We start from the raw sequence: 19,766 nt of genomic DNA on the forward strand, positions 1-19,766 counted from the left end.
AACCAAATGGGAGAAGATTTTTGCAAACAGTGCCTCTGATAAGGGGCTAATTTCCAAAATATATAAGGAACTCATACAACTCAACAACAAAAAAACAAACAACTCAATTGAAAAATGGGCAGAGGACCTTGAAGAGACACGGGCTGAGGTGAGGCATCCAGTGCAGAGGGCACACTTGGCTCCAGCAGCCAAGCTAAACCACCCAAAGCATTTCCAGCCTTAGTACATAGCAAGGGTGCCAGGTCAGGCAACTGAGAGAACCTGGAAGTAGCAGCCTGGTCTGAGCCCCAGCAGGAGGTGGAGACGGAAAAGCAAACCGAAGCCAGTCCACACAGCGGAGGTGGTGGAGACTAAGTTCTCCTGCTCTCCTGTTCAGTACAACTGTAAACTCTAGAAATAACGCTAGTTGTTTTTATGTATTAAGTGGGGCTGTTTTGTGTGCCGTTATTTTTAGTGTGGGTTTATGTAGTAGGTGTGCTATGAGGTTCACTAGCTCAGTCTTCCGAGTCACCTGCGCTGGGTACTCCAGGTGTATCCCATGTGTGGGTCCAAGCCCTCCTGTTGTAGTTGAGCCTTGGTTGCTGTTTGTACATCAATGGGAGAAATCGATCCTCTGGCTGTTTTGATATGAGGACTGGTTGTGATGACAGTGGAGGAGCTGCTGTGCAGGGGCTGACCTTACGGAGCAGGATTCACTTTATCAGGGCTCAGGAGCCTGCCCAGTGTGTCTCTTGGGGGAAGTCATCCACGGAGGTGGCCTGGATGATGCACTGATTGGGTCTGAAGCTGGCCACCGGGCGTGCCAACCTTGGGGTCTCCTGGTAGTGGCCCCACTGCAGGGCAAGTTCAGCCCCAGGCTGTGCTTGCCTGGGGTCACCTGGCATGAACCACAGAACAATCTGCAGAAGACTCACCCGCACTGGTCTTGGATGTGCCTCGACAGGCCAAGCCACAAACCGAGGCCGGTTGTCACTAATGCTGGGCTTAGGGCTGCTCAGCAAGAGGTGTGGGACACGCCAAAGCCAGATCCTCCTTGTTTGCGTTCGGTGAACCTTTGAGAGATTTTAGGAAAGTCTGTAGCATGGACCAAAGCAGGCCCTTTATGTGGAAAAGCCACTGGAAGAGGTTTTGGTGTGCCCAAAAGTTGGGTGGAATGGGATCTCAGGGAATCCGGCTGAACGAATATTGTTAACCAGCTGGAAAAGACTAAGATGTGACAGCTGCTTGCATCTGCATCTGGGAGGAGCGAGGGCTCAACAAAGAAACAATGGCTTTCACCACCTCCTAGGACCAGGAGAGAGCTGCCCCTCCAGCACTTTCTCTGAAGCCAGGCCACTCAGTCTCTCCCTGTATTTATCTGGTGCCTTTTGAGCTACTGCCCCAGTGCTGGAGCTCAGAGCAAGTGAGTCCATCAGTGAGTAAAACCATGCACGGGCCCTTTAAGGGGAGCGCCTGGGAGTTCAGCTACCCTCGGGATTACTGAGTCACCGAGATCTCTGGTCGTTTCCACATCCAGAAGTTATGGCGACTTCTCTCACTGGCATTGAAACCCTGGGCTGAGGAGCCTGGACTGGGACTGGGACCCTTCGATCCTCTTTGGGAAACCTCAGCAGCAGATATATCCTTCTTGGTTTTCAATTGTCACATGTGTGTTTGGGACCAGCCTGCTCTGCATCTCTGCTCCTCTTACCAGTTTTAAGGTGGCATCTTCTCTATGTCCTTAGTTGTAGGACTGTCGTTCAGCTACACTTCAGGTGATTCTGGATGATGGTTTTACTGTATTTTAGTTGTAATTTTGATGTAGTTGTGACCAGAGGTAAGCACAACCTTTACCTACTCTGCCATCTTGACCAGATCTCTGTCATTACTTGGCCTTAGGCTCCCATTCTGTACATAGGGGGTTGGGCTGGACGGTTTGAAGGTCCTCTGTGTGCTGACATTCCAGATTTCAGGATCCTGGGCCTCTGGCAGAAAATCCTACATAAGCATCATTACTGACTCAGTGGCATGATCCCTAAGTCACTCCCGTGGTGATTCTCTTCCCTGCATGAGGGATATTGTGAGATGATCCAATTCTGTCAGAGGCTTCAGTGACTGTGTGATTCAATCCCTAAATTACAAGGGTATATTTGGAAGAAAGCCGTGGTGATTGTCCAACCTCTCCAACGAGGGCTGTCAGAGTAAACACTGAGTCTGTGCCTCTTAGAAATTTCTTTTCAGTGCAATTGTCCTGAAGTTGAACTAAAGAAACACGTTCTCCCCCTCCCTGCGCTGGATGGATTTCTCCTCACTGGAGGGAAGAGAACGAAGCTTCATGGAAGAGGAGCCTTTGCCTGGTTTGTTCACTGCTGCTGCCACAGCACCCAGAGCACAGCCTGGCCCCCAGTGGTGCACAGTGAATGTCAGTAAGGAGAAGCCCGGCCACACTGAGGGGGGCTCTCTCTGGAGGCAGGGGTGACATCTGGCCTTGTGACGGGCACGTCACTCAGACTCTCAGCTCCCTTATCCCTGGAACCAAGAGGTTGGATGGGATTGGAAAAGGCAAGGGCTGTGGAGCCAGGCAGACAGGGGTCCCAGGCTTTTCCCGCCATTTACCAGCTGTGGGGCCTGAGCAAATAGCACAACCTTTCCAGGCCTCAGTGTCCCTGATCTGTAGAAGGGCTGAAATCGGGTCATAGGTCAGATCCTGTCTGTAAGCTCCCTCTCGGCACCTGATTCTTTGTTGTTGCTCAAAGAATGGAGATTGTTCTTATTGCTTGTTGTCACTCACCAGGGACGAAGGATCCCACATCATACTCACCACTCACTGTGAGCCGAGTGCCTGGTCTAGACTTAAACTCCATGTTGGCAGGGTCTTGGCTCCGGAACTTCACACAGTAGTAGGTACCGGTGTCTGCGGGGGTGATGTTACTCATGCGGATGGAAAAGTCCGTGTTGTTTCTCCTTGTGACGTCTGCAACAGTTGTTACTCGAGGGAAGCGGGTTCCCTCATTTACTTTGAAACTGTAGATTAACATCCGGCCTGGCCCTGTCCCCCTGAACCACCGGATGGTCCCCACAGGATGCAGGGAAGTCAGGGTACAGGGCAGAGTGGCCATCTCTCCAGCTGCGACTGACACTGACTTCTCAGGCTGAATCACCTGCAGCTTCTTCTCACCTGCCCCTCCTGGAGGGAAATAAAGCAGTTATTTTTTCATCTTTATGTGATCCTGTAGGTTTTGTCAAGTGTTTATCAACAACAGCTTTCATTGACTGAGCCCACAGCATGATCAGGCCTTGAGCTGAGCACATTGCATGTGTCGTTGTGTGGAACCCTCACAAAGAGCCTGTAAGTGAAACCCTGTTACAAATGAGGAAACTGAGGCACAGAGAGGTTAAATGATTTGGCACAGAGTGGGTGTGAGTACTCAGTCCTCTCTGGAACTGTCATGCTTCCCCAAATATTTCTGGCTTTCCACTTGTTGGTGTCATGGAGAGTTACACTCTGGACATTTGCATTAGGTGGCATGATAAGACTTCTTTAAAACACTGAGTTGTGAGCAGAGGTGATGATGTGTTTAGTGGGATATGCATTTAGCTGCAAGAACATCTACGTATCAACTTTCCTCCTCCACAAAGTTCCACATGTTATGAAAATGTCTGCTCCATCAGCCTGGAAACTTGAGTGACAGTGATGTACACAGCTCCCCACAAACAACCAACTTGTCGAGTAAATAAGAAGTGAAACATCATTTCAAGTGCCTGAGATTTTTCCCCCTTTAGCAGAATCATGTTGTATTAGTTCCATAAGGCTGCTTTAAGAAAATACCAAAATCCTAATGGTTTAAGACAACAGAAATTTATTATCTCATAGATGTGGAGGTCAGAGTAAAAAAGTGGTGTTCCTGGGCTAAATTCCATGTTAGTCAAGTTGCATCCCTTTTGCAACCTCTGTTCCTTGCCTTTCTAAATTCAACAGGCTGCCCACATGCCTTTTCTTATGGTTCCCATCTTCCCATCACTCCAACCTTGTTTCCGTTGTCAGTTGTCCTTCCCTAAATTTGACTTTTCTACATCCTTTTTATAGCGACTCTTGTGATTATATAGGGTCAACCTGATCATCTAGGATAATCTTTCTATATCAAGAATCGTCGCTTACTCGCTTCTGTACCATCTGTTTTGCCACAAAAGTGAAATCTTCACAGCTTCTGGGTGGTAGGTCATGGACCTCTTTGTGGGGAAACTATTGTTATGTTTACCACATACATCTTTCTTGACTGTTACACAAACCAGTTGCTATAACAAAAAAACCTATGTATGTGGCAATGTCACAAAGTATGAATGGCAAGACGACTTATTTGAATTAGAAGAAGAACCATGCTCGTAGTGCACTGGTGAAACAGTTTGCAAAATAAAAGTAGAAATCAATTAAGAAGTTACATGAAATATTCACAAATGCAAAGAAATCAAACAACACAATCAAACGATCAACAGTCAAAGAAGAAATCACAGGAGTGTTTAGAGAACAGCCTGAGGCTACTGGGAATGAGAACACAACTACCGAATCCTATGATGCGGCAAAAGCAGTGGCAGAGGTAACTTTACAGCTGTAAATGCAGACATTTAAAAGGGGAAACAATCATAAATCAATAACTTCACTATATACCTTTAGCAATGAGAAAAAAAAAGCAAAAATAAATCCAAAACTTAAGGTAGCAGAAGGAAGAAAATAATAAAAATTAGTGTATAGATAAATAAAATATGACGAGAAACAACAGAGAAAATCAACACAACCAAGAGAAATTCTTCAAAACCACAAACACAATTCACACAACTTTACTTAGATTGACTAAGAAAAAAAAGGGAAGACACAAGTAACAAAAACCAAAGAAATGAACAACATTCCCTATAATATTACAGAAATAAAAATGAGTTTAATAGAGTACTATGAATAATTATACATCGCTACATTGGGTAACCCAGATAAAACAGAAATTCCTAGAAACACAAAACTTACGAAGACTGAATCATGATGAAACAGGAAATGTGAATAGACCTATAACTAGTAAGGATGGTGAATCAATAATCGGAAGTCTCCCAAGAAAAGAAACCGCAGAACCACTTGGCTTCACTGGTGAATTCTCCCAAACATTTAAAGGAGAACTAATACTAATCCTCTTCAGACTGTACACAAAATTTTAATGTGAAGGAAGACTTCTTAACTTCTTCAGAGTCATTCTGAGATTCGTCCTCAGGTAAGTATTTTCCTGATAACAATGCAGGCAAAAGCACTATAAGAAAACTACAGACAATATCTCTTACATATACTGATGCATCAAACCTCAACAAAACATTAGCAAACTGAATTCAATAGCATATTAAAACAATTAATATGGTTTTAATTGGGGTTTTATTCCATTAAAAATGATTCAACATAGGAAAACCAAACAATATAATACAATATAATATAAATACCACATTAATAGAATGATGAGAAAGCAAACCATGTGATCTTCTCATTTGCTTCAGAAACAGCATTTGACAAAATGCAATATTTTTCATGACAGAAACAATCAATAAACTAGGAATAGAGGAAAACAAACTAGGAATCGAGGGAAACTTCCACAAAATGATAAATTATGAATGAAAAACCCACATCTAATATCCTACTTGCTGACGAAAGTCTGAATGCTTTTCCCCTAAGATTATGAAGAAGATAGGGATACCCACATTTGTCACTAATATTCAACACAATAGTGAAAGTGCCACAAAAAGCAATTAGATAAGGAAAATAAATAAAAAGCATTCAAACCAAAAGGGAAGAAGTAAAACACTCTCTGTTTGCCCCTGACATGACTTTGTATGTAGCAACTCTAAAGATACACACACACACACACACACACACAAACCCTATTAGAGCTAAGAAATGATTTCCAATCTTGTGGCATACAAAGCATCACACAAAACTCAGTGACACTTCTATACATTGATGATGAATAATCCAAAAATAAAATTAAGCAAACAATTCCATGGATAATAGCATCAGAAAGTGTAAAATGCTTAGGGGTAAATTTAACCCTTGAGTTGAAAGACTTGTACACTGAAAGCAAGAAAACATTGCTGAAAGAAATTTTTTTTTTTTTTTTTTTTTTTATTAAATTTATTGAGGTGACAGTTGTTAGTAAAATTACATAGATTTCAGGTGTACAATTCTGTATTACATCATCTATAAATCCCGTTGTGTGTTCATCACCCAGAGTCAGTTCTCCTTCCATCACCATATATTCGATCCCCCTTACCCACATCTCCCACCCCCCACCCCCCACCCCCCACCCCCCTTACCCTCTGGCAACCACCAAACCATTGTCTGTGTCTATGAGTTTCTGTTTCTCATTTGTTTGTCTTGTTCTTTTGTTGTTTTGGTTTATATACCACATATCAGTGAAATCACATGGTTCTCTGCTTTTTCTGTCTGACTTATTTCGCTCAGCATTACATTCTCAAGATCCATCCATGTTGTCACAAATGTTCCTATATCATCTTTTCTTACTGCCGAATAGTATTCCATTGTGTATATATACCACAACTTCTTCATCCATTCATCTATCGAAGGACATTTTGGTTGTTTCCATGTCTTGGCCACTGTAAACAAAGCTGCAATGAACATTGGAGCACACGTGTCTTTATCTCTAAATGTTTTCAGATTTTTTGGGTAGATACCCAGGAGAGGGATTGCTGGGTCATATGGCAATTCTATTCGTAATTTTTTGAGGAACCTCCACACCGCCTTCCATAACGGCTGCACCAGTCTGCATTCCCACCAACAGTGTATGAGGGTTCCTTTTTCTCCACAGCCTCTCCAACATTTGTTACTATTTGTCTTGTTGATGATGGCCATTCTGACTGGGGTGAGGTGATATCTCATTGTGGTTTTGATTTGCATTTCTCTGATGATTAGTGATGTTGAGCATTTTTTCATATGTCTATTTGCCATTTGTATGTCCTCTTTGGAGAAATGTCTCTTCAAGTCCTCTGCCCATTTTTCAATTGGGTTGTTTGTTTTTTTGTTGTTCAGTTGCATGAGTTCCTTGTATATTCTGGATACTAGCCCCTTATCGGAGGCACTGTTTGCAAAAATCTTCTCCCATTCAGTTGGTGGCCTCTTTATTTTGTCAATGGTTTCTTTTGCTGTGCAGAAGCTTTTAAGTTTCATATAGTCCCATTTGTTTATTTTAGCTTTTACTTCCATTGCCTTTGGAGTCAAATTCATAAAATGCTCTTTGAACCCAAGGTCCATAAGTTTAGTACCTATGTTTTCTTCTATGCAGTTTATTGTGTCAGGTCTTATGCTTAAGTCTTTGATCCATTTTGAATTAATTTTGGTACATGGTGACAAATAGCAGTCCAGTTTCATTCTTTTGCACGTGGCTATCCAATTCTCCCAGCTCCATTTATTGAAGAGGCTGTCTTTGCTCCATTGTATGTTTTTAGCTTCTTTGTCAAAAATTATCTGTCCATATTTATGTGGTTTTATTTCTGGGTTCTCAATTCTATTCCATTGGTCTATATGTCTGTTTTTCTGCCAATACCATGCTGTTTTGATTATTGTGGCCCTGTAGTACAGGCCAAAGTCAGGAAGTGTGATACCTCCATTATAGTTCTTTTTTCTTAAGATTGCTTTGGCTATTCGGGGTCTTTTGTGGTTCCAAACAAATCTGATGATTTTTTGTTCTATTTCTTTAAAATATGCCATTGGGATTTTGATGGGGATTGCATTGAATCTGTATATTGCTTTGGGTAATATGGCCATTTTAACTATGTTGATTCTTCCAATCCATGAGCACGGAATGTCTTTCCATTTCTTTGTGTCTTCTTCAATTTCTTTCAGAAAAGTCTTATAGTTTTCAGCATATAGGTCTTTCACATCCTTGGTTAAGTATATTCCTAGGTATTTTATTCTTTTTGATGCAATTGTAAAAGGAATTGTTTTTTGTATTTCTTTTTCTGAGATTTCATTGTTGGTATATAGGAAGGCAATGGACTTTTGTGCGTTGATTTTGTAGCCAGCAACTTTACTGTATTCGTTGATTGTTTCTAATAGCTTTTTGGTGGAGTCTTTAGGGTTTTCTATATATAGCATCATGTCATCTGCAAAGAGTGATAATTTAACTTCTTCATTCCCAATTTGGATGCCTTTGATTTCTTTCTCTTGCCTGATTGCTCTGGCAAGGACTTCCAACACGATGTTGAAAAGCAGAGGTGATAGGGGACATCCCTGTCGTGTTCCTGAACGTAGAGCAAAGGGCTTCAGTCTTTCTCCATTAATTATGAGATTAGCAGAGGGCTTGTCATATATGGCTTTTATTATGTTAAGGTATTTTCCTTCTATACCTATTTTATTAAGTGTTTTAATCATAAATGGATGTTGTATCTTGTCAAATGCTTTTTCTGCATCAATTGATATAATCATATGATTTTTGTCCTTTATTTTGTTTATATGATGTATCACATTGATGGATTTGCGTATGTTGAACCATCCTTGTGCCCCGGGGATGAACCCCACTTGGTCGTGATGAATAATCTTTTTAATGCATTGTTGTATTCGATTTGCTAGAATTTTATTTAGGATTTTTGCATCGGTATTCATCAGAGATATTGGTCTGTAGTTTTCTTTTTTTGTGCTGTCTTTACCAGGTTTTGGTATCAGGGTAATGTTGGCCTCATAAAATGTGTTGGGGAGTACTGTTTCTTCTTCAATTTTTTGGAAGAGTTTGTGCAGAATTGGTATTAGATCCTCTTTGAAGGTTTGGTAGAATTCACTAGTGAAGCCATCTGGTCCCGGACTTTTGCTTTTGGGAAGGTTTTGGATGACTGATTCAATTTCGTTACTGGTGATCGGTCTGTTTAGATTTTCCAGTTCTTCATGGTTCAGCCTTGGAAGGCTATATGTTTCTAAGAACTTATCCATTTCTTCTAGGTTGTTGAATTTGGTGGCATATAGTCCTTCATAGTATTCTTGGATGATCCTTTGTATTTCTGTGGTGTCCGTGATAACTTCCCCTTTTACGTTTCTGATTTTGTTAATCAGTGTCTTCTCTCTTTTTATCTTAGTAAGTCTAGCCAAGGGTTTGTCAATTTTGTTAATCTTCTCAAAGAACCAGCTCTTTGTCACATTAATTTTTTCTATTGTCTTTCTGTTCTCTATTTCATTTATTTCTGCTCTAATTTTTGTTATTTCCTTTCTTCTGCTGACCTTGGGTTTTACCTGTTCTTCTTTTTCTAGTTCTTTAAGGTGTAACATGAGGTTATTTATTTGGGAATTTTCCTGTTTCTTGAGATAGGCCTGTAATGAGATAAATTTCCCCCTTAAAACTGCTTTCGCTGCATCCCAAAAATTTTGGTAGGATGTATTTTCATTGTCATTTGTTTCTATGTATCTTTTGATCTCTCCTCTAATTTCTTCTTTGACCCAGTCCTTCTTTAAAAGTATGTTGTTTAGTCTCCATGTATTTGTGTTTTTTCCCGCTTTCTTTTTACAGTTGATATCCAATTTCAAAGCCTTGTGATCAGAGAATATGCATGGTATGATTTCAATCTTCTTAAATTTGTTGAGACTGATTTTGTGTCCCAATATATGGTCTATCCTTGAGAATGTTCCATGTACACTAGAAAAGAATGTGTAGTCTGATGTTTTAGGATGAAGTGCTCTATAAATGTCAATTATGTCCATTTCATCTAATGTGTCATTTAGGGCTACTATGTCGTTATTTATTTTCTGTTTGGATGATCTATCCATAGCTGTCAATGATGTATTTAAGTCCCCTAGTATAATTGTGTTTTGGTCAATTTCTCCCTTTAGTTCTGTTAGTAGTTGCTTGGTGTATTTCGGTGCTCCCTGACTGGGGGCATAAATATTGATGACTGTTATGTCTTCTTGTTTTACAGTCCCCTTCACCATTATGAAATGTCCATCTTTGTCTCTTGTTATCTTTTTCACCTTGAAGTCTGTTTCATCTGATATCATTATGGCTACACCTGATTTTCTCTGGGCACCATTTGCTTGGAGTGTCAATTTCCACCCTTTCACTTTGAGTCTATGCTTGTCCTTGTAGCTGAGATGTGTCTCTTGGAGACAGCATATGGTTGGGTTTAGTTTTTTGATCCAATCTGCTACTCTGTGCCTTTTTATTGGTGAGTTCAGTCCATTTACATTTAGGGTGATTATTGATATGTGAGAATTTCCTGTCATTCTATCTTTAGTTTTCTGGTAAGGCTGTGTCTCCATTGTTTCTTTGCCTTTTTGTTGTTGTCTATTATTTCTGTGTGGTGGTATTCTATGATGTTTCCCTCTGTTTCTTCTTTTATTTCAGTATATATTTCAGTTCTGGATTTTTTTTGAGTGGTTACCCTTAAGTTTATGTAAAAGTAAGTTTGATATTTAGAGTATTCCATTTTCTTCAGCACACTTACTTTCTCCATTCCCATATTCCGGTTCAGGCCTTTATTCTCCCCCTTTTTGAGTTTTGGTTGCCACAAATTGTCCCTGTTGATGGTGGTCGAATAGCCTCCTTTAGTATTTCTTGTAGTGCAGGTCGTGTATTAGAAAATTCCCTCAGCTTCTGTATGTCTGGAAAGGTCTTTATTCCTCCTTCATATCTAAAGGATATCTTTGCTGGATATATTATTCTTGGCTCATGATTTCTCTCTTTCAATAGTTTGAATATTTGGTTCCACTCCCTCCTGGCTTGTAGAGTTTCTGCTGAAAAATCTGATGATAATCTAATGGGCTTTCCTTTGTAAGTTACCGTCTTCTTTTCCCTGGCTGCCTTGAGGATTCTTTCTTTGTCGTTGATTTTAGACAGCTTCAGTACAATGTGCCTTGGAGAAGGCCTGTTGGGATTGAGGTAACTAGGTGTTCTATTTGCTTCTTGGATTCGAGGGTCCAGTTCTGTCCACAAATTTGGGAAGTTCTCATCGACGATTTGTTTGAATATATTCTCTGTTCCCTTCTCTCTTTCTTCTCCTTCTGGGATGCCCATTATTCTTATATTGCTCTTTCTGATGGAGTCAGAAAGTTCTTGTAGAGTTCTTTCATTTCTTTTAAGTCTCAAGTCTCTTTCTTCTTCTATCTGTGTCATTTCCAGGTTTCTATCTTCGATGTCACTGATTCTTTCCTCCATCTGGTCAACTCTACTACCTAAGCTGGTTATTTCATTCTTAATTTCTTCTATTGAGTTCTTAATCTCCAGAAATTCTATTTGGTTCTTTTTTAAAATTTCAATCTCTTTCGTAAAATGCTCATACTGTTCTTTAATTGAGTTTCTGAGTTCATTTAACTGCCTATCTGTGTTTTCTTGTATCTCGTTGAGTTTTTTCAGAACTGCAGCCTTGAATTCTCTGTCATTTAAGTCACATATTTCTGTATATTTAAGTGCCTTTTCTGGAGATTTTTCACTTTCTTTCTGAGCTATCTTGTTGCCTTGGTTACTCATGGCGATTACTGGTTTACTATTTCTCTTCCTAGACATCTACAGGAGTGACTTCTGCAACAAGTTGATAGGAAGAGGTCTTTCTTTTGTTCAGCAGTTATGTTTACTCCTGCAGGGAACCGCCCAGATAGGTGGGGCCAGGGGCGGGGTGAGCTGTGAGAGGTGGCCCAGAGCAATTGCAGCGACCACCACCACAGCCTGTCCTGCTTCCACAGCTCTCTTCCCTTTGCCGGAACTAGTTGGGCTGTGGATTTGTGTTTGTGGGCCACAGTTCTCAAATATAGCAAATTTTCTGTTGTTTTGATCTGACACTGCTACTGTTTCGCTTCTAGCACCGGGCAGGTGGGGGCGGGGCGAGCTCTGAGAGGGGAGGGAGGGGGCGGCTAGTCTCAGTGCCTAAGGCTCCGTTCTCTGCTCGGCAGTGCGGGCTTAAACCACCGTTTTCAGCCTTTTTCCCTCAGTCTTTTCTCCGAGGTCTCTGCCGTGAGCGTTGGGTTCAGCCGTGTTATATGCTGTCCCCTCAGCCCTGTGGAGCCCTGGCGGAGCCCTAGCAGTCCGATCTCCCGCAGCTGCGGTAGTTCCGGGAAGCAGCGAGCTCGGCGCACTGAGCTGGGTCTGAGTCCTGCGCCCGCGGAGCTGCGTCTCCTCCCGCTTCTCACTTTCCTCCTCCCCCCGCTCGCGCGCGCGAATCTCCCACCTGTAGGTGATTTCAGTCGGTAGTGGGCCTCTTCGTCTTGCCTGTCTGCTGTGCAGGGAGTCCTTTGTGGAGTTTTTGTTGCTCGATTCTTTGTAAATTCCAGGGGAGCTTTACAGAGGCTCACCTCACTCCGCCATTTTTCCGGAACCCCGTCGAAAGAAATTTAAAAAGACATCAGTACATGGAAATACACCTCGTGTTGGTGGACTGGAAGAATTAATGTTGTTAAAATGCCAATAAGGCCTAAAGAAATGACAGATTCAATAACATTTCTGTCAAAATTCCAGTGGCATTCTTTGAAAACTACAAAAACTTATTTTGAAGTTCGTGTGAAAAATAAAGATACCCCAAACAACAAAAAAATATTGAAAATGAGGAACATAGTTAGAAGACTCACTTTAAAAACTTGCTACAAAGCTACAGCAATCAAAGTGGTGTGTTCTGTCATTAGAATGTATATTAATATATATTCTATTCCAGTGAAGTAGAATAGAAAACCTAGAAATAACCTCTCGCATATACGAGGATATGGTTAAATGATTTTCAACAAAGATGCCAAGACCATTCAATGGAGAAAGGATAGTGTTTCAACACACGATGCTGGAATTGCCACATGCAAAAGAATGGAGTTCAATTCTTATCTTACATCTTTTACAAAAATAAAATCTACATGGATCAAAGACCTAAATATAAGAACTGAACTATAAAATTCTTAGAAAAAACTGTAGCCAAAACTCTTCATGAGTCTATATTTGACAATAATTTCTTGTATATGACACCAAAAGCACAGGTGACAAAAGAATATGTAAATCTGAGAGGAGGCAGCTGTGGCACCACCCATAAATCTGTGTTCTTTTCCATTTCTTATCTTCTCCTCAGAAAGAAAATGTGTGGTTCATTTTGGCAGAGTGTGAGCTGGTGAAACCCACCATTTAACAATATTTATAAACACATACGACATTCAGGAGGCCACATGCTGTTAGAGGGCAGGTCCGTTAGTGACAAGAACATTAGGTGGTTTGGGTTTTCAATCTGAAGAAGAAAATTAACAGTGGGGAAGCTGAACTACTGACACAAAAAGGGGAAGAAATATGAATGAACTTTGGAGGAAATAGAGAAGGAAGAGAGAAGAGGGATCAGTGTTGAGAGGAGCAGGAAATGGCAAGAGCTCTGCGACCTGGACATCTATAATTCTCATACTGACATCGGTGGCCCAGTGCTTTCCCCTGAACTCTAAATTTGCATGCCCAACTGTCCACTCACATTTTTCTATGGATGGAAATCAGTATCTCACAGTTCACACATACAAAACTGAATTCCTGAATTGCCCCACAGCCCTCTATATCTCAGCTCAGCCACCTTTATTCCTCCAGGAGCTCAGGTCCCAAACACCTGGAGTCTTGCTCTCCCGCCCCCATCCTGTGCACCAGGAAAGCCTGTCACCATCCCTTCAGCTGCATCCAAATCTTCATCCTTCCCCTGTGTCTACTGCTGTCCTGGTGCAAAGCACTTTTCGTTGTTGGTATGAATGCATTGACCTCTTAATGCAGCGGTTGCTTCTCTCTATATCCAGTGGTAGTCTGTTATCAACTGAATGCTACAATAGTTTAAAACTCATGCCCAATCATTCTTCAAAACCTTGCAATGGAAACTTTTCACTCAGAGCAAAAGCTTAAATCCCTGAACACAACAGGAAGATTCTAGTCTCAGGACCTTTGCACAAGCTGCTCACTGTCAGGGAGGCTCTTCCCCCAAGTAACCACATAGCTCACTTCCAACCTTCTTTTAATCTTAGCTCAAACAGCCCTTCTCAGACTACTCTGTTCAAAATACATCCCAGCATACAGATTTCCCCAATATTCTTGTTCAGCAATAATTTAATGTTTTTATTAACACTCAACACTTTGCTCTATACTATATTATTTAATTAATTATTATCTCTGTTGTTTAACCCCATTTTCCCCGTAGGACATGGGCTCCATGAGGGCAGATACTTTGTCTGTTTTATTCACCAGGGCACTCCAAGTTCCTTTGACAGTTCCTGGCACGTACGTAGCCAATAAGTATTTGTATGACGTGTGAATTTCCCGGGGCAACACCTCCCTAGTCCCTGAAGCCTATTTTAAATGGCTAAATCTGTGGGAATTATGTGAGAAACCGAGTTTCCCAAATAAATGACTTTGTGAAAAACAAGCATCTTGTGTATACGCAGGAAGCAGAAGAGCCCAGGAGCAGAAAAACACAAACGCTCTTTCCCACACCCACCCTTCCTCACATCCCTTTGCAGAAGCAGCAGACATCTTATGGGTTGGAAGTAGGGTAACTTTTCAACCCCTGAGCTGTAGGATCAGACTCCATGAGTTCAAATCATACCTCTAACATTTACCCCTGAGTGACCTTGAACCTCTCTATGCTTTTCTTTTCTTTTCTGTAGGTAGCAGTGACAAGAGGATCTACCTTAGATGTAATGGTCACATGAGCTGACAGCCCGGGACATTTCCAATCGTGTCTCCATGAGGTGACTTTCATTAAATTGAAAAGTTATTACTCATTACACCTCCTGGAACCTTGAGGCTTTCACTGATATTAGATGCTATAGATACGGATATAGACATAGACATGAACATGGGTGTGGATAGAACTACAGATACAGATCAGACAGGCAGTAGGACCTGTATCTTTTATCCCCTATTTCCCTCCTCACCCATATGCAGCATGAAAGAGGGAATCCAAGATAGTAATGTACCAAATTCTACTCATTTTACCAAGAGAGACGCTTGCTTGTCTTAAGAGTCTGAGGGAGGGTAGCAGTAAATTCACACAAGTAAGGAGGGAGGGTGGCTGAGAAACAGGGAGGCTAAACATATGTCCTAGTGCATTTCATATAGACTGAAAATGATTTGAAGAGAACGACAGGAAAGCCTTTTCAATTATCCCGTGTGTGTACGTGTGTGTTCTTCTTCATACACACTGTACTCATAATACACACACATAAACACATGCATTGACAAATATCTAAAACTAGATCCTAGTTGTTAGCGTGCAGCTTGTTTTAAGGATTAAATGAAATTGTAACACATATTAAATGCTCAGTAAAAACAATGATACACAGGAACCATCCAATGCATCATTAGTAAGAAGTTCACGAGCACACGCAGCGCAATTTGAACTCTGGTGTCTGTGAGTGGCCTGACGGGGGTGACAGTACGTTTATTTGCTTATCTGTGCTTACTAATTTTCTATAATCAGTCTTCACTGAGAAGTTGGGCAGCATAACATAATTCAAAAATGAACTCTGGAGTCAGTCAGCCTGGACTTGTATCCTGGCTGAACCACTACCTTACATAGGTGACATTGGACAAGTTACTCTCTCTGCCTCCATTTCCCCATCTGTAAATTGGGGATAAAAGACATAAATATCACACAGGGATGTTGTGGGGATTAGATTAGTTCATCCAAACGAAGTTGTTGCTGTTGTGGTTAGCAGCATCATCTACCTGTTTTGATGCATCTGGTAACCAGGTGACAAGTCTCTCATCCCTAATTTCATGTTCCCAGATAATCCCCAGTTCTTGGCCTTCTGTGGCAGCCCCAATGACACACCCCTGTTTTCCTGGAGGCTCTAAAGTTCCAGGATGAGGAAGTGGTCCAGAAGCAGGGAGAGGGAATTCTAACCCGAGGTGCACTCACCTGTGAGTCCCAGCAGTAGAGTCAGCAGGAGGCAAGGAGGGGGGTGGGGCCCGGAGGCAGGGACGGTCATCCTGGAGGCCTGAGCAGGCAGCTCTGTCCACATGTGAGCTGGGAGAACCTGGACTCCACTCTGTGAGAGGAGCGAAGCCCCACCTCCTGTGATTAAGAGGAAGGGCCTAGGATGGGGTGAAATGGCAGTGAGACAGTAGCCTGCTTCTAGATTCTAGATAGTTCCTGCTTGCAGATTGTGAAATAGAACCAAGCAGTGAAGGCAGCTACGTTGTGAGAAATTATTCATCTTAATGGTTTCAGAGAGATTAGGACAGGCCCACAGGAAATAATGCTTCCTCCCCGTCGGGGTACCAGCTCTCGACTGGGTCCCTCACACCATCTGAGGTCTTCATGGAGATGCCCCATTTGGGAGCCCAGGCTAAGAAAGGTCCGTGGTTGTGGGCTGTGTCCCAAACTCCCAAGCCCAGGACCCTAGGATGTCACCGGCTTGTGGCCTCTTCTGAACCAACTTCACCAAGAGCTACTCAGCTGGAGGAAGGAAGGGGATTCACCTGGAGTCAGTGTTGGAGGAACTAGTTCTGCCCCTGAAATGCCTCCTCATTCTAACCCTTTATTGGTGGACCTGGTAAAACTTAGCCCAAATGAAAGTGCAATGTGGAACTCAGAATTTGTAAGTACCTATATCCAACAAAAGGAATCATATCCTGATTTCTTTCAGGAGAGCAAGTGAGTTATATGACCCAGCAATCACGCTCCCAGGCGTTTATCTCAGAGAAATAAAACTGAAGGCCACACAAAAACCTGTGAATGAATGTTTATAGCAGTTCTCTTTGCAATAGCAGAAACTGGAACAATCCTAATATCCAATAAGAAGTGAATTGTTAAACAAACTGTGGTGCGTCTGTATAAGGCAATACTCAAGAACAAAAAGGAATGTTATTTACATGTTAAAACTTGTAAGTTTCTCAAAGGCATTATGTTGAGTGAACAAAAACAATCTCAAAATGCCACACAATGTATTATTCCACATATATTGCATTTTTGAAATTATAAAAAAGAGAGCAGATTGACTTTTGCAAGGGGTTTAGTAAGGTGGGGGTGGGGTCACTGCACTCGCACAGGGTGACCTTTATGGTCACGGGATTGCTCTGCATTCTGGTCATGGTGGTGGTGACAGAAACATACACGTGAGACATCAGCATGAGAAAAGCTGGGCATGCTACAGGCTCAGCTTTAAATACCAGTCTCGTGGTCATTATAACACAGATGCTGAGTATACAGTTATCCAAAATTGTAATTGAATAATATCCAGGAGATGAGGAATAGAAAGTGTGTGTGTGTGCCACGAGGTCAGGAGAACCAGAACATTCTGTCCCATCTTCCACTGTGGGAAGTCAATGACAATGCCTAAGAGTGAGAAACCAAGAATACAACACAAGAGATATGGCAGTAAAACCAGAAATAATCAGTTAACGGAGTTGAAAATGGTTGCCTCTAGGAGGTTGAAAATGGTGGGAGGTTTGAAAGACTCCAGTTTTCGTATTTGACTGTTTAACCATAGCCTTATGTTACTTTGATAAAGTCAGAAACCAATTCTAGATAATTAATGTTATCCCCGTAGCAAATAAAAAGTGTCCATACTATTAGCAATAGTTTAAGAGTTTTATAAAGTTGTTCATTATAAGACTGATGATCAAAACTCAATCAGTTTTTGTTTCTCATTTGTTTGTCTTGTTCTTTTGTTGTTTTTGGTTTATATACCACATATCAGCGAAATCATATGGTTCTCTGCTTTTTCTGTCTGACTTATTTCGCTTAGCATTCTAATCTCAAGATCCATCCATGTTGTCACAAATGGTCCTATTTCATCTTTTCTTACCACGCAATAGTGTTCCATTGTGTATATATACCACAACTTCTTTATCCATTCATCTATCGAAGGACATTTTGCTTGTGTCCACGTATTGTCCAGTGTAAATAATTTAGTGGTTACCAGAAGGTACGGGGGGAGGGGGGTGGTAGATCAGGGTAAGGGGGATCAAATGTATAGTGATGGAAGGAGAACTGACTCTGGGTGGTGAACACACAATGTGACTTATAGATGATGTAATACAGAATTGTACACCTGAAATCTATGTAACTTTACTAACAATTGTTGCCCCAATAAACTTTAAAAAAACTTAATTAGAACCCTAAATTGTAGTCAAAACCCACTGATAATAGTAAAAATAAATTTTTAAAATTCCATAAACTAAAAAGCATTAAAGATAGCTCTATTGGGGTGCCTGAGACCATTATGGGTAAAATAAACCCTGTGAAATTGTTTATTGAAAGTCATAAAACTGAAATAAAATTCTATCACGTACGTGAACGGGAAAATTCAATATTGAAAGGTATCAGTTATGCCAAATTAATATATAGTTCAATGCAATCAAATAATAATTCCACACGAGGATTTTTGTAGAACTTGACAAAGTGATTCTACAATGTACTTGGGCCAAAAATAGCACACAATTATGTATAATATATAAAGATGGGACTGTTTGCCCCAAAAGAGGTATGTAAACTTATTATAAAGCTATCCTAAGACAGGGTAAGTCTGACAGAGAGATAGACAAACAGCTCAATGCAACTGTTCTGGCTAAATGAGAGCCAGAGAGCTCATAAAGAAAACCCCACATATTTATGGAAACTTGATATATGGCAAAGGTGGCAGTGTGGATCATTGAGGGCTGGATAATTTATCCTTGTGGAAGAAGAAAAACGACCTCTACCACCTATACCACACACACACACACACACACACACACACACACACACACGTGCACATCAGGAAAATACAGCTAGCTCAACAGCATAAATGAAAAGAACAAAACTTAATAATATATTGAAAACAGTTTTCTACGTAACAAAAGCTCCCAAATGATACCAACACTGCTGCTTTGCCGACCGCACTGGAGAAACAAGGGGGCCTCTCCCATATGTGCCGAGGAAGTGACGATAAGAATGTTTGTTCTAAAGCTGTACTAGCAAAACATTAGATAATGCTTCAATAAATTGTAGCATATTTTACATTAGAAACTATAGATCATTGAAAAATTAATGAAATGGAGTTGCATATATCAACATGAATAAGGTACAAAATACAAAATAAAGTTCCAGAATGCCATACACAGTATAATTGCATTTATATAAAAATTAAAACATGCAAAGTAATATTAAATCTTGCTTAAGAATTTGTGCATATGTTATAAAATTATAAAGTTGTAATATTTTGCAAAAATGACACAGTAAGTCCATGGATATTTTAATATTATTCTTTACGTATTTTAGAATAGAAAAATTTTATTCAACTTAAGTGATTTCAAATATATATGTGTTAGAATGGAATCATACTTGCAAAAGCTCTGGATAGGGTAAAATCTGCTCTGAAAATCATGCCTTGTTCACAATCAGGGAAGGATGGAAACTTATTGTCTTATAAGGCTTGATTCCCTATTGGATGAAGGCAGCGCCAGTCTAAAGCTCAATGACCAGGGTCCAGACATCGCTGAGTCCCCATGACCAAAGTCCATTCTTGACTCACTTTATTATCAGAAAGAAGGAACATCAGGAGGGTGTGTGGAGGGAGAATGTCGGTGGTGGAGGTGGGACTGGCAGAGCGAAGGGCAGGGGACTCGGATAACTTGTAAGTCCTTGTAGCTTCTCCCCTTTTGAGACCTTTGAGGAGGGCAGGAGACAGTGCATTACAGGGTGGGCAGGAGCTGTAGGAAAAATCATTCATTCATCCATTCATTATTAATTCCACAAATATTTATTGAGCTCCTAGAATGTGGCAGGCACTCTGCTTGGTCTTGGTTCATGGTACAGATCAGATGAAGCCCCTACTCAGTTCACCT

General features: G+C 41.1%; 1 protein-coding gene across 2 annotated transcripts in view; it reads right to left on the bottom strand.

The window, feature by feature from the left end:
* LOC109439550 (signal-regulatory protein beta-1-like) overlaps window positions 1-19,766 on the bottom strand; it is an 89,201-nt gene that overhangs the window by 36,978 nt on the left and 32,457 nt on the right. Inside the window, exons 1-2 of one of the 2 annotated variants that reach the window (XM_074317242.2) lie at window positions 15,856-15,975; window positions 2,801-3,166 (exon numbers count right to left, since the gene is read on the bottom strand). In XM_074317242.2, coding sequence (XP_074173343.2) covers window positions 2,801-3,166; window positions 15,856-15,958 — 469 coding nt within the window. In that variant the 5' untranslated portion in view covers window positions 15,959-15,975. Of the gene's footprint in view, window positions 1-2,800; window positions 3,167-15,855; window positions 15,976-19,766 lie in introns of those variants that run through there. The other variant, XM_088789218.1, reaches the window with a different exon arrangement.

This window comes from Rhinolophus sinicus, chromosome 13, assembly GCF_057876585.1.
Source record: "Rhinolophus sinicus isolate RSI-liver-muscle chromosome 13, RSI-T2T, whole genome shotgun sequence".
Classification (NCBI taxonomy): Eukaryota; Metazoa; Chordata; class Mammalia; order Chiroptera; family Rhinolophidae; genus Rhinolophus; species Rhinolophus sinicus.